Source organism: Ranitomeya variabilis, chromosome 1 (genome assembly GCF_051348905.1).
Source record: "Ranitomeya variabilis isolate aRanVar5 chromosome 1, aRanVar5.hap1, whole genome shotgun sequence".
In the NCBI taxonomy this organism is placed as follows: domain Eukaryota; kingdom Metazoa; phylum Chordata; class Amphibia; order Anura; family Dendrobatidae; genus Ranitomeya; species Ranitomeya variabilis.
This window is the reverse complement of record NC_135232.1, coordinates 393,034,010-393,049,821: the sequence shown is the minus strand read 5'-3', so window position 1 is coordinate 393,049,821 and position 15,812 is coordinate 393,034,010. Positions and strand designations below refer to the sequence as shown.

Below are 15,812 nucleotides of genomic sequence, written 5' to 3'. Positions count from 1 at the left end.
AAAATGAAATTTCGTTCTACACCTCTACTTCCTCAGTAAAAAAAAAATCATATGTTAAAGATTGTGTGACAGGATATTACTATCTGCTGATATACTGTAATAAGTAGTGATTGTGCTCTATATGTTTACATGACCAACAAACCCTTCTGCTTCGGAGTCCAGTGCAGCATCTAGTTCTGTGAAGAGGAGCCCAGTTAAAAAATGTTTTTGTCGGAATTCTAGTGAGAGGTCAAACATGGCGGATATTCTGTGGTCCTGGAAACTGGAGCAGGAACTGGAATTCTACACAGGGGAAATCATCAAACTAAGTCAAAATAATGAAGTATAAAAAAACAATGAGAAAAATGTCCATTTATCATTTCTTAGTTATTATATAAATTGTTATAGCTTTTTGGTATTTCGGCAGTGACTAAATAAAAAACCAAACATTTTTATATGATATTTTGTATTTAAAAATTACGTTTTTTCCTCAAAAGCTGCATGGATGAGCAAACACGTTTTTTTTTCATACCTCAGAAGAAATTGAGGGACATGGAGAAGCAGGTGTAGATGATGAGACAAAGAAGAGGTTTAGGCTGAGATAATTCTCGTGACTGCAGAGAATCCTTAGAAATTCTAGTCTCATAGAGATAAGGGTTGGTAGAGAATTCAATTTACTTGACAACTGGAAAACAAGAGATTAGTTTAGACAGAAATAATTACAATATGCCAACTGTACAATCTACAGTAAGTACCACATACCGCTAGGAAACTAATTTTTTTTCTTTTTTTTGTATATAAATATATATATCTTAAAGTTGGCTTATTAGTCAATACTGTCTTGAGATCGGAGGGTAGTCCAACAGCCAGCACCCCACTGATTAGCTGTTACTTGGTCTGGCGACCACGGGATGTAAAGGCATTAAATAGAGCTGTTCCATTCAAAGTGTACTGCACAACAGCTCCTATTGAAAGAATAGAAGCTGTTCTGCATGTACCATGAGCAATAACAGCTGATCGGTAGGGGTGTCCCATGGAAAGGTCATTAACATTTTGTGCTAAGAAAATCCCTTTAAGGGTATTTACACACAACGGTCCAAATTCATTAAAGCCATTTTGATAGAATTTTGTCATAAATGGCTTTGAAAAGTTTCCACATTTTGGAGCAACTCAAGAGCGTCTGGCGTTGTCAAACCAGTTTCTCCCAGCTAAATGTGCAGAGCTGGGGCTTGACGGGGTGATAATTCATGACGAGCTGTTCTGTTGCCTTCCTTACGCCAGAAATATTACTCCAGCTGGGGAATGGGGTAAAACTCCGACATTGAGCACAGAGGGCCACGCCACTCGTCAGATGCTCCAGATACATGAAGAAGCATGCACCTCTTCATGAATCAGGAGCATCTGACTTCACCACACCCACTCATCAAGACCAGTGAGAAAATTGTTGGTCTTAATGAATGGAACCAACATCTTTTTCAGGGGGAACTCTGCCTGAAAAAGTTCTTAAAGGAGGCTAACAAGAATGAACATACAGGTGCTTCTCACAAAATTAGAATATCATCAAAAAGTTAATTTATTTCAGTTCTTCAATACAAAAAGTGAAACTCATATATTATAGTCATTACAAACAGAGTGATCTATTTCAAGTGTTTATTTCTGTTAATGTTGATGATTAGGGCTTACAGCCAATGAAAACCCAAAAGCCATTATCTCAGTAAGTTAGAATAATTTATAAAACCAGTTTGAAAATTGATTTTAAAATCCAAAATGTTGGCCTAGTGAAATGTATGTTCAGTAAATGCACTCAATACTTGGTTGCGGCTCCTTTTGCATCAATTACGGCATCAATGCTGCGTGGCATGGAGGAGATCAGCCTGTAACACTGCTGAGGTGTTATGGGAACCTAGGTTGCTTTTATAGCAGTCTTCAATTTGTCTGCATTGTGTGGTCTCGTGTCTCTCATCTTCTGCTTGATAATACCCCATAATTTCCCTATGAGGTTAAGGTCAGGTGAGTTTGCTGGCCAATCAAGCACAGTGATACTGTTATTTTTAAACCGGGTATTGGTACCTTTGGCAGTGTGGACAGGTGCCAAGTCATGCTGGAGAATTAAATTTCCATCTGTCCTGGATACTATGTGTGTGGTGGCTCTTGAAGCAATGACTCCAGCAGCAGTCCACTCCTTGTGAACCTCCCCCAAATTTTTGAATGGCCTCTTCTTAACAATCTTTTCAAGGCTGTCGTTATCATGGTTGCTTGTGCACCTTTATCTATCACACCTTTTCCTTCCACTCAACTTTACATTAATATGCTTGGATACAGCACTCTGTGAACAGCCAGCTTCTTTAGCAATGACCTTTTGTGGCTTACTCTCCTGGTGGAGTGTGTCAATGATTGCTGTCACGCCGTTCTGTCTGTATCTGGTTTTCGGTGTGACAATGCATGTCTTTGCTTTAACCCTTTGCTCCTTTCCCCCTAATTGAGCTGGGATACTGTTGGCTGTTACCTGTATGGAGCCTTCTCAGTTCCCTGGTTTGCTGCGTAGTCATACATGGGTGGTTAGATCTTTGCTTTGCTGTTTGACCATCTGCTTGTGTGGTCTCTGGTTGTCGCTGTGGAAGCTGTCTGTGGGGTGCGAGGTCATTTGCAGCTGGTGCATGACTTTCCACGTGTGTCAGTGCATGCAGTCACAGCCAGGTGCCCTAAGCCACAGTTCCTGCACTGATTGTGCTGTAATGGTTTCTGTTTGTGCTAAGGGTGGGTGCGGCCACACCTCGCCTGCTTTTATCAGGGTTAGTGTATGTAGTTGAAATGCTGTCCCCAGCCAATTGCTGAGGGGCAGCTCCTATATAAAGTTCCCCTGCCCTATGGGTGGGGCCTGAGCTACTCACAAAGCTCCTGAACTTTGCTATGTGTGTTTGTGTTCCTGCACCTCTCCTGTCTATGTTTTGGTACCAAAGTCCTTGCCTTGATTCCTGTTTTGTCCTGTTCTGGCGCCTGTCTAGGAGGCGTATATCCAGGCCCGAATCCTTGATCCTGTCTGAACTGTGTCTGCTGTGATTATGTTCCTGGAATCCCTCTGCATCTGAAGTCTCACACCCTGTGACTTTGAGTCTCTTGTAACCGGTGTTTCTGCTGAGCATCTACTACTCTGTGCTCTTAATACCATGCGGTGTTAACTCCGTCTGGCCCACGTCCAGTATGGCGGTGCTTGCACCATCACGCTTGAGTTCCCTCCTAGGTCAGATGCCCGGAGCCTGACGACCGCAGTCTGGAACCTGATGACTGCTGCCTGGAGCTTGGGAGCCTGATGACTGGTGGTGCTTGTAGATCGTGTCAGATGTCTGGAACCAAACGACTCATGTCTGATGTCTGCCAGTGACCCTGGGTCCAGATGCCCTGTCTGTACCCTGATGTCCTGCCTGTGTCCTGATGACCTCATGGACCCTGATGTCCTGATGTCTTACCTGCGTCCTGATGACCTCGTGTTCCCTGATGTCCTTCCTGTGTCCGATGTCTTGATGTAACTGATGACCTGGGCTGCCACGCCAGTGTCCCAGCTGATGACCTGGGCTGCCACGCCAGTGTCCCAGATGTCTATCCGGTATTCCTGTCTCCTAATGCCCTGTCCTGATGTCCTGTCTGTATCCTGATGTCCCGCCTATGTGTGCCTCGGTGATCCGTTGGTGCCTTGGGGTCCACTGGGTGGTACCCTTCTGGAGGTGTGGAATCGGGAGCCTGACATCGTCATGTTTTGTTTATGTACTGTGTGACTTTACATTAGTAAACTTTACTTTCTCTATACCTGAAGTTGGCGGGGTAATCAAGTTCTACGTGTCTCTTTCCTTGTCCACATGCTCAGCTGCCACAGAACCCCGGTCTCTGCCCTCCCCTAGTTCGGGTAGGCCCGAGTCCCCCTCTACGGTATAAAGGGTCCATATTGCGTTCCCGGGGGACGCGCGCCCCGCGCCTTCTGAGGTCGGTCAGCTTGGGGGCATCTATGGGGCTGGGCCGCATCAGCGGCTGCAGCTGATCGTGACAATTGCCTTCTGGACATCTGTCAAGTCAGCACTCTTCCCCATGATTGTGGAGCCTACTGAAACAGACTAAGGGTACTGTCTCACAGTGGCATTTTTGTCGCTACGACGGTACGATCCGTGACGTTCCAGCGATATCCATACGATATCGCTGTGTCTGACACGCAGCAGCGATCAGGGACCCTGCTGAGAATCGTACGTCGTAGCAGATCGTTTGGAACTTTCTTTCGTCGCTGGATCTCCCGCTGTCATCGTTGGATCGGTGTGTGTGACACCGATCCAACGGTGCGTTCGCTTGTAGCCAGGGTAAACATCGGGTTACTAAGCGCAGGGCCGCGCTTAGTAACCCGATGTTTACCCTGGTTACCATCGTAAAAGTAAAAAAAAACAAACAGTACATACTCACATTCCGGTGTCCGTCAGGGTCCCTCGCAGTCTGCTTCCCGCTCTGACTGACTGCCGTAAAGTAAGCAGAGCACAGCAGTGACGTCACCGCTGTGATCTGCTTTCACTTTACGGCGGCACTCAGTCAGAGCGGGAAGCAGACTGCGAGGGACCCTGACGGACACCGGAATGTGAGTATGTACTGTTTGTTTTTTTTTACTTTTACGACGGTAACCAGGGTAAACATCGGGTTACTAAGCGCGGCCCTGCGCTTAGTAACCCGATGTTTACCCTGGTTACCCGAGGCCTTCGGCATCGTTGGTCGCTGGAGAGCGGTCTGTGTGACAGCTCCCCAGCGACCACACAACGACTTTCCAACGATCACGGCCAGGTCGTATCGCTGGTCGTGATCGTTGGAAAGTTGCAGAGTGTGACAGTACCCTAAGGGACCTTTTTAAATGTTTAGAAAGCATTTGCAGTTGTTTTTTGTTAATCATTCTAATTTACTGAGATAATGACTTGTGGGAGTTTTCATTTGCTGTAAGCCATAATCATCAACCTTAACAGAAATAAACACTTGAAATAGATTAGTCTGTTTGTAATGACTCTATATAATATGAGTTTCACTTTATGTATTGAAGAGCTGAAATAAATTAAAATAAATTAACTTTTAGATGATATTCTAATTTTGTGAGAAGCACCTGTATGTACTGTAATGGTGAAATGACTTGCTGTGCTTATGTTCAATTGTTTTGAGCTACCTTTAACTGCTTCTGGCTCTGAAAACCATGAAATAGCTAAAAAAGGGACCTGACAAAAAAAAGGTCTCGCTAGTTAATATATATATATATATGTATATATATATATATATATATATATATATATATATATATATATATATATATACAGAAAAAAAAGACAGCGACACCAAAGCTGAAGCAAAAAGCGATCATAAATACTGTATGCCAAAGAAGACGCTTCAGGAAAAATAACAGTGGCGTCTTCTGTTTCAAACAGTGTCTAAAAGATGCAGCATGCACATACCCTAAGAAAGCGATGATAGTGGTGATAATGGCCTATAAAATAGCTGAGGAACGAGGGAAACCAGATTTCTGACTAGAGATGGCATCACGGATAACACTTAGTAGTGCGGAGCTGTGCACACATATCTTATTCCAGAATATGATGTGTCTTGACCTGATAAAAGGTTCTAGTTTTTGTACCTGATTGCAGTAATGCTTGATTAGATTGAAAACAAAGCCACGATCCATTAGAGATAGCAGATCATACAAAAAGAACGCCAGGCTTATGTTCATTTTCTCTGCATGCTCCGCTTCCTGAAATTATACAGAAATTATACTTAGGTATTTAGTAGGAGCTGGTTACATTTCAGTTTATTTTATGCATATCTGAAACCCTTCAGGAAAAAGCTATTTTATTCATTGAGGACAGATCGCTTTTTGTTGCTTTCTTTTACTTCTTTTCTTCTAAGGCATGTGCATTTTTACCGTGAAAAAAATATCTTTTACAGTACCAGCAAACTGACAGATATTTCTGAAATCTAATGGAAAAGCTGCTTATTCTTTCTTTGCAGGTTTGAACCATGAAAGCGCTTTTTCAAATCTGCAGCATGTCAATTCTTTCAGGAATTTTGCAGTGTTTTTCACCCATACCAATGATTGGGAAAAAAATGAATATTTATCACTAATAAGTGAGGCGGGCATAGCTGAAAAACAATAATGTAGAGTGTCAACCACACAAAACATAATACAGACAAAGGAGGTGACAGATACACACATGAACGGCCGCAGATCTTTCTCTTCCTTTGTGTGTATTAAAAACAAATCAAACTGCTTTATCTGCCAACACTTCTTTTTTCAGCACAAAAATAAAATCTGCTGCAAATACTCAGTATGTACATAAGACATGCTGTCTTTTTGTGTGATAAGTTGATGTCTAATTAAAAAGAGTTTGGTGTTTATCTGACTATTGACCAATTTTTATTCTATTCTATTGTTATCCTATTTTTTTAGGCAGATGAATGAGTACTGGCAATTCAGACATTTTTTTCACTATATGGTTAACTCCTTCACATGAACAGGAATGTTGGGTGCAGGCATATAGAGCAGGCTTAGGCACTGTTCCATTCTCGGTGGATGCCGGCAGTGTTATGCAGCCAACACCTCTCACAAAGCTCCATTGACTGATATAAAAAAATGAAAAAACATACTGTTTTTTTTTCATACAAAAATCCGATTTTCTTTTTGACCACTAAAATATTAAAAAAACATGTTTGGTAAGATCATAATCGTACTGACCGAAGATCCTTCTTGCAAAATCAATTGCATTATACACTGAATGTTGTAAATATAAAAACAAAAAATAAAGACTGATTTCCATTTTTTTTCACCATGTAACCATATCTGTAATTTTTTACCAATTTTACAGTATGGTATAGACTAAAATTAAGGCGTATTTCAAAGCTACAGCTTGCCCAGCAAAAAAAAAGCCCACAGATATGTTGAAAGAGAAAAGCAACGGTTATAGCTCTAGAAGAGGAATGAAAAGACTACAATGCAAAAACAAAAAATGGTCATGGCGAGAATGGATTAAATAAGTTGACATTTTTATACGAGAGGGTGTTGCAAATGTGGTGATACAAATTAGGACTGCCTTATTAATTGTTTCCATGTCTTTACATTTTATTTACTGTATATACCCGAGTATAAGCTGACCCTAGTATAAGCCGAGGCACATAATTTTACCACAAAAAAATGGGAAAACTTATTGACTTGAATATAAGCCTGATATGCATTTTCCCCTCATCCCTATCCTGGTATGCATGGCTCCTCATCCCTAGCCTGGTATACATGATTTCCTCATTACCATCCTGGTATGCATGACCCCCTCATCCCTATCCTGGTATGCATGGCTCCTCATCCCTATCCTGGTATGCATGATTTCCTCATCACCATCCTGGTATGCATGGCTCCTCATCCCTATACTGGTATGCATGGCTCCCTCATCCCTATCCTGGTATGCATGATTTCCTCATCACCATCCTGGTATGCATGGCTCCTCATCCCTATCCTGATATGCATGCCTCCTCATCCTTATACTGGTATGTATTGTCCCCTCATCCCTATCCTGGTATGCATGATTCCCTCATCACCATCCTGGTATGCATGGCTCCTCATCCTTATCCTGGTATGCATGGTCTTCTCATCCCTATCCTGATATGCATGGTCTCCTCATCCCCATCCTGTTATGCATGGCCCCCTCATCCATATCCTAGTATACATGGTCCCCTAATCCCTATCCTGGTATGCATGGCCCCCTCATCCCCATCCTGGTATGCATGGCCCCCCTCATCCCTATACTGGTATACATGGCCCCCTCATCCCCATCCTGGTAGGCATGGCTCCCCATCCCTATCCTGGTATGCACGGCCCCCCTTATCCCCATCCTGGTATACATGGCCTCCTCATCCCCATCCTGGTATGCACGGCCCCCTCATCCCTATACTGGTATACATGGCCCCCTCATCCCCATCCTGGTAGGCATGGCTCCCCCGTCCCTATCCTGGTATGCATGGCCCCCTCATCCCCATCCTGGTATGCATGGCCCCTTCTTCCCCATTCTGGTATGCATGGCCCCCTCATCCCTATCCTGATATGCATGCCTCCTCATCCCTATCCTGGTATACATGCCCCCCTCATCCCCATCCTGGTATGCATGGCCCCTTCTTCCCCATTCTGGTATGCATGGCCCCCTCATCCCTATCCTGGTATGTATGGCCTACTTATCCCCATCCTGGTATACATGGCCCCCTCATCCCTATCCTGGTATACATTGCCTCCTCATCCCTATCCTGATATGCATGGCCTCCTCATCCCCATCCTGTTATGCATGGCCCCCTCATCCATATCCTAGTATACATGGTCCCCTAATCCCTATCCTGGTATGCATGGCCCCCTCATCCCCATCCTGGTATGCATGGCCCCCCTCATCCCTATACTGGTATACATGGCCCCCTCATCCCCATCCTGGTAGGCATGGCTCCCCATCCCTATCCTGGTATGCACGGCCCCCCTTATCCCCATCCTGGTATACATGGCCTCCTCATCCCCATCCTGGTATGCACGGCCCCCTCATCCCTATACTGGTATACATGGCCCCCTCATCCCCATCCTGGTAGGCATGGCTCCCCCGTCCCTATCCTGGTATGCATGGCCCCCTCATCCCCATCCTGGTATGCATGGCCCCTTCTTCCCCATTCTGGTATGCATGGCCCCCTCATCCCTATCCTGATATGCATGCCTCCTCATCCCTATCCTGGTATACATGCCCCCCTCATCCCCATCCTGGTATGCATGGCCCCTTCTTCCCCATTCTGGTATGCATGGCCCCCTCATCCCTATCCTGGTATGTATGGCCTACTTATCCCCATCCTGGTATACATGGCCCCCTCATCCCTATCCTGGTATACATGGCCTCCTCGTCCCTATCCTGGTATGCATGGCCTCCTCATCCCTATCCTGATATACATGGCCCCCTCATCTCTATCCTGGTATGCATGGCTCTTCATCCCTATCCTGGTATGCATGGCCCCCTTATCCCTATCCTGGTATACATGGCCTCCTCATCCCTATCCTGGTATGCATGGCCCCCTCATCTCTATCCTGGTATACATGGCCCCCTCATCCCTATCCTGGTATACATGGCCCCCTCATCCCTATCCTGGTATGCATGGCTACTCATCCCCATCCTGGTATACATGGCCCCCTCATCCCTATCCTGGTATGCATGGCCCCCATCATCCCCACCTGGTATACATGGCCCCCTCATCCCTATCCTTGTATGCATGGCCCCCTCATGCCTATCCTGGTATACATGCCCCCCTCATCCCCATCCTGGTATGCATGGCCCCTTCTTCCCCATTCTGGTATGCATGGCCCCCTCATCCCTATCCTGGTATGTATGGCCTACTTATCCCCATCCTGGTATACATGGCCCCCTCATCCCTATCCTGGTATACATGGCCTCCTCGTCCCTATCCTGGTATGCATGGCCTCCTCATCCCTATCCTGATATACATGGCCCCCTCATCTCTATCCTGGTATGCATGGCTCTTCATCCCTATCCTGGTATGCATGGCCCCCTCATCCCTATCCTGGTATACATGGCCTCCTCATCCCTATCCTGGTATGCATGGCCCCCTCATCTCTATCCTGGTATACATGGCCCCATCATCCCTATCCTGGTATACATGGCCCCCTCATCCCTATCCTGGTATGCATGGCTACTCATCCCCATCCTGGTATACATGGCCCCCTCATCCCTATCCTGGTATGCATGGACCCCATCATCCCCATCCTGGTATGCATGGCCCCTTCTTCCCCATTCTGGTATGCATGGCCCCCTCATCCCTATCCTGGTATGTATGGCCTACTTATCCCCATCTTGGTATACATGGCCCCCTCAACCCTATCCTGGTATACATGGCCTCCTCGTCCCTATCCTGGTATGCATGGCCTCCTCATCCCTATCCTGATATACATGGCCCCCTCATCTCTATCCTGATACGCATGGCTCTTCATCCCTATCCTGGTATGCATGGCCCCCTCATCCCTATCCTGGTATACATGGCCTCCTCATCCCTATCCTGGTATGCATGGCCCCCTCATCTCTATCCTGGTATACATGGCCCCCTCATCCCTATCCTGGTATACATGGCCCCCTCATCCCTATCCTGGTATGCATGGCTACTCATCCCCATCCTGGTATACATGGCCCCCTCATCCCTACCCTGGTATGCATGGACCCCATCATCCCCACCTGGTATACATGGCCCCCTCATCCCTATCCTTGTATGCATGGCCCCCTCATGCCTATCCTGGTATGCATGGCCCCCATCATCCCCACCTGGTATACATGGCCCCCTCATCCCTATCCTTGTATGCATGGCCCCCTCATCCCTATCCTGGTATACATGGCCCCCTCATCCCTATCCTTGTATGCATGGCCCCCTCATCCCTATCCTGGTATACATGGCCCCCTCATCCCTATCCTTGTATGCATGGCCCCCTCATCCCTATCCTGGTATGCATGGCCCCCTCATCCCTATCCTGGTATACATGGCCCCCTCATCCCTATCCTTGTATGCATGGCCCCCTCATCCCTATCCTGGTATACATGGCCCCCTCATCCCTATCCTTGTATGAATGGCCCCCTCATCCCTATCCTGGTATACATGGCCCCCATCATCCCTATCCTGGTATGCATGGCCCCCTCATCCCTATCCTGGTATGCATGGCTCCCTCATCCCTATACTGGTATGCATGGCTCCTCCTCATTTCATTTAATTAAACCTGAAATTCTACATTAATTGCATCTCAGTTGCTTCATTTAAATAAAAAATAGTGGCCTGCAGAGCTGAAATCACAAAGATTCAATCACTATCCAAATATTTCTGGACCTAACTGTATAAATGCACACGTCATGGAGCAATAGGGGGTTACAGCTATGGATTACATGGTTTGCTACTTTTACAATTACTGTAAAATATTAAATAAAGGGTAAAGAGATAAACAGAAAATCCACTGTATTGAAGGCCTTTACATACCTTTACTGGCTTGTTTAGAAGCGCTCCTATTTCAGATGTCACCACATTAACAATAGTACTTATGTCATCTTTAAAACGGTTGGAGAAGCGACTTCTTCTTGGTACCTCCTGCTTGTCCACGAGGTGAACATACTGAGCCATGCTTTTCACCTGGAACCAACAAGGTGCAATGGATTGTGCAGTATTAGCATAATACATGTCCTACATCTGCAGTTTGGGACGGTAGATAATTGTAATCATATTCAATTACTCTATTTTTTAAAGAAATTCAAATTCAAAATAAAAATTCTCAAGGGGCTTGGAACCACACAAAATAACAAAGTGATGCTCACCTACAGACTCCGATCTAGATGCAGCACAGGCCGCTTCTTGGTGCACGGACACAAGAAGAAGAATCGTCATCGTTCCACCAGCAGCAGTATAGCTGCAACCTAAGACTGACTTCAGAAGCATGCTATCAGTAAAATATTTTCCAGACCGCTGCAGCCAATCACAGGCTGTTGCTGGTGGGGAAGTGACATTTCCTCTCCTTTGTCAGCGCAGACCATGAAGCGGCCTACCATGGATCTAGTTGCATGCCAGCAGGCAAGTATCACTAAGGTTAGGTGCACACTGCGTCTTTGCAGCTAGCCTACAATATACGTTGGGAGTTTTTCGTGATGTGTCCTGCATCATCGCCATAGGCGTCGGTTCTCTTGTCCTCCGTCTGACAAATATACCACTTGTTAGGCCAGTCACACACGTCCAGATATTTCCAGTACCGGAAGAAACGGTACAAAATCTGATTGAAATAATAGGTTATTCCCTGTATGTATAGTAACTAAATAGGAAGTATAATATGCAAATTGCCTCTTCTGAGAAAAAGAGGAATTAAACTCTATAGCGCCACCTGTTGGAAGTAAGCACACTAACAAATGAGTAAGTTAAGAAATATTTGATGCTATGATTTTTGGCATAATTTTTGTCAGTTAGTGGCCAATGTATTGCAGACATGAGTGAATCTGGGAAAATAATGCATATTAGGGCAATACCTGGCGCTGCACCGCGCACTCAGCAGCGGAGCGTGCGGCTGCATGGATTGCTATGCGGCTGCACGCTCCGATCTGCAGCACAGGGTATTAACATGCGAAACTCATCCGAGTCTTGCGCAAGTGAGTAGGAGCCCTTATCATGTAAATTGCCGTGGTTTTTAAAGTAAAAAGTGAAAAGAATTCTCACTTATGGTGGAAACAACAACATTTCAGCAAAGTGCAGCAGCATTTTCTCTGCCTATGTATGGCTCGTACCAAAACCTTGTAAAGTGTAAAAAAATAAGTATTGGGGAATTAATGAACCTTACCAATAGCTCAAAGAAGAACCAGGCGTACTTGAAGACATTTTCCCTCACCATGTTGGTGCTGACCACCATCTGCAGAGCCAGCTCCTCATGAAAGTGCTTGGAAGGAAAACACACATTTACTGATAAGAAATGTGTTCTAAATAAACATTAAAGATAGTAAATCACTACAGTAATTTGCTTAAAGGGGTTTTAACTTTGGCGAAATTATGGCACATTGAAAGAAAGTACTCAGTATGTCAGTTGCCATAAATGTCCCAGATGGAATCACCCACTGAAACCAAACCAAACAAGTCTACTAAGCGGTCTATGGGTGTACCTGGTAACAAAATGTAGACCCCCAGCCACATATGAATCCTATTACAGGTGTCGAAGGGATAAGGCCCATCAGACTACACTCTCTATTGTCTCTACAACACTTCAGTTATAAGAGCATGACCAAAATCATGGTGATGCAGAATCTGCCATAATATAATTATTAATAATCTTCTTATTAGTTTTGACCGGACAACCCCTTTGACAATTACGGGATAGCTGCTAAACATTGTTGAAAAATAATGGATCTATTTTAAATCAAAATTGCTGTTTATGGCCGACTTCAATGTCTACACCTTACAATGTAGAATGAATAGCTAAATGCCAAATAAAAGGGGATCAGGCTCTTTGATCTGAATTACCTAAACCTTATTATGCACTGATAAGTAATCCACACATTATACTGAGAACCTAGAAACAAGCACAGTAATGTGTCTGCAAGAAATATACATAAATTCTCACTGCATGGATCAAAGTAACATTACAGGCAGGCATGCTGTCATCACTGACGGGCAGTTACACAGAAAATGTGGATGTTATCTGTCAAGAAGGACAAATGTAGTAATTATCTTTATTGTTATAGCTGGGGTATAAAGTGTTTAGTATACCTTTTTACTGGATGGTCTGGTGCTGGCCATTGTGTTCTGGAGGTCATTACTAGATTCGATGAAGAATGACATACGATTGCAGCCACGGCCGGAAACCTAAGACACATGGCAGGTTACTCTTTATACATATCCTATAGTTAAAGGGTGCATGTTTCTGTGGCCGCCTTGAAAAGAATGGGGCTTCATGGTGCTACTCATCACTGGTCAGGGATAGAGACATGGTCAATTTCAGAAGGTTGCATATTTTATATCAATCATTTTGCGCATACACACTTTTGACAGATATTTTGTAGCAACAGACTGGTAACTGCCGCTGCAATATGTACTGGAACTAACAAATGGATGTTGACTCTTCTTAAGGGAGACTTTAGGAAATGCTCCTAAAATATATATGTAACATATATGTAATATATGTAATGATTTTCTCTGAATAGCCCTTTCTGAATGAAGTAGAGGTCAACCATGTGCAATTCCACTTTTATTCATTGTCTATGGAACTGCGTGGATAGCCGAGCACAGCGCTATAAACTTTTAATTACTAAATCCGAACATCATATCCGACTAGATCTCTACCATATGCTGATCTGTCACGTATACAGAATATCTCATTGGCTCTGGCACCTATATTACAAGGACTGAAACTGGCTTTGCATGTAAATTACAATTTCTAACAGTTTTTTACCTTGTAGAGAAAACGTGGCTTAAAAACTTATCCACACAAAGTTATCTCTGGTTATCCCTTGAAGGACCATTTCAAAACTGGAAAGGGTCATTATAAAACAAAATAAAGAAGCATAACTTATCACTCCAATCTCCTGCCAATTTAGCGTCACCATTTCAGTGGTCTCTAGACAGTAAATGGATGTGAAGATGCCCAGTCTATCAGTCACCTGACTCTGCAGCCCACCAGTGGCCTTAGTGGTGAGATGACTGAATGGACAGAACATCATCACTTCCAGTCCAAGGCAGAGAGCAGTAATGCGGTGGTGCTGTAAAAACCCAACAGGCCTTATCTTTCTGCCCCCTAAAACAGACACATATACATCAAATTGTTGGCAAAACCTGCCGTAATCAACAAATCAACTTATCTAATGCAACTAAATTTACTGCATGATACAATGGCATGTTAAAGTTTGGGCACCCCTGGCTAAATTACTCTTATTGTGAACAGTTAAGCAAGCTAAAGATGAATCAATCTCTAAAAGGGCTAAAGTTAAAGATGACACATTTTGTATTTTAGGCAAAAAAATATATATATATATATTGTAATTTTTTACATTTTAAAAATTACAAAAAGGAAAATGGGCAAATGCAAAAGTTTGGGCACCCAGCATGGTTAGTACCTAGTAGCACCTTCTTTTGAGAGTATCACGGCGTGTAAATGCTTTTTGGAGCCAGCCAAGAGTCTTTCAATTCTTGTTTGAGGGATTTTCATTCATTCCTCCTTGGAAAATTCTCCCAGCTATTTTGAGATCTAGATTTGCAATGATGTTCAGGTCAGTGGACTGTGAGGGCCATTATAAAATCTCTAGCTTGCGCCTTTTAAGGCAGTTTATTGTAGATTTTGACATGTGTTCAAGTTCAGCTTTTTACAGATGGTGTTATGTTTGCACCAAGAATTTGTTGTAATTTCATTGAATCCATTCTTCCCTCTATCACACCATTTTACAAACTATATCTCTCAATTAATTCATCTAGGGGTGCAGTGAACATAGTGACACCACAGGTGTTGCTGAGTGAAAGTTGCAAACTGTTGTTGATGCGACCGGTAAGTTGTAGTGACTAGTACGTTGTAGTGACTAGTACTTTGTAGTGACCAGTACAGGCTCAGAAGAAAGGGGGCATTTGGATTTGGAAGTGCAGAATTAGCTGAATTTATTTTGGGGCGTGAGGAGTAATTTAGTTTTCCAGAGACTTTGTGCTACCAGTGACGTGGAAGACCATTGACAGATGACAGACCTAAGTGGAGACTTTTTTTGTGGATTTGAGTTGAACCTTTTGTTGGGAACATTTTACATAACGTTTGGGATCACATTTGTCCGGCGCACTACGCTGACCATGCCTATAAAGACAGACACCGCTGGATCATAGGCAAGACCGTGTCCACATTGCCTCCATTTGCCTTGTTACTTGGAATCTTTTGCCGTGGGTTCCATCTGAATCCCATATTCCAGAGATTTGCAAGGAATCCCCAGTGTAAGCTCTCAGCCATAGCTGCCATACAGGTACTTTGCACTCCCCTGATGAGTCCGTGAGAGGATGAAACGAATCGGGAGACACCATTTGATAATAGAGGCCGTTAACCTTTCCTGAATGAAGATGAATGGGTGAGATCTAACCATATCAAAGAGACATTAGGCTGTATATGGGTTAGACAATCATTACTAAAGCACCATATACGATATGTTATATAATGGATGCTTTGATAAACCTAATGCCAAAGGATTACATATGGGACTCTCATATCAACAATGAAGGGATGAGATCCCAAGTGGTATACATATGACTTCTATGGTTATATTGGGTTT

The 15,812-nt window shown here is 44.0% G+C and overlaps 1 protein-coding gene across 6 annotated transcripts in view; it reads right to left on the bottom strand.

Annotated features, from left to right (window-relative positions):
* The window catches only part of DOCK8 (dedicator of cytokinesis 8), a 259,998-nt gene that overhangs the window by 72,910 nt on the left and 171,276 nt on the right, over positions 1-15,812 (bottom strand). For all 6 annotated transcript variants that reach the window (XM_077249094.1, XM_077249095.1, XM_077249096.1 and 3 more), the window contains 6 exons: positions 13,285-13,380; positions 12,365-12,460; positions 11,026-11,175; positions 5,624-5,737; positions 512-664; positions 143-282 (listed from right to left, as the gene is read on the bottom strand). In XM_077249094.1, the coding sequence (XP_077105209.1) occupies positions 143-282; positions 512-664; positions 5,624-5,737; positions 11,026-11,175; positions 12,365-12,460; positions 13,285-13,380 (749 nt within the window). The remainder of the gene's footprint in view (positions 1-142; positions 283-511; positions 665-5,623; positions 5,738-11,025; positions 11,176-12,364; positions 12,461-13,284; positions 13,381-15,812) is intronic.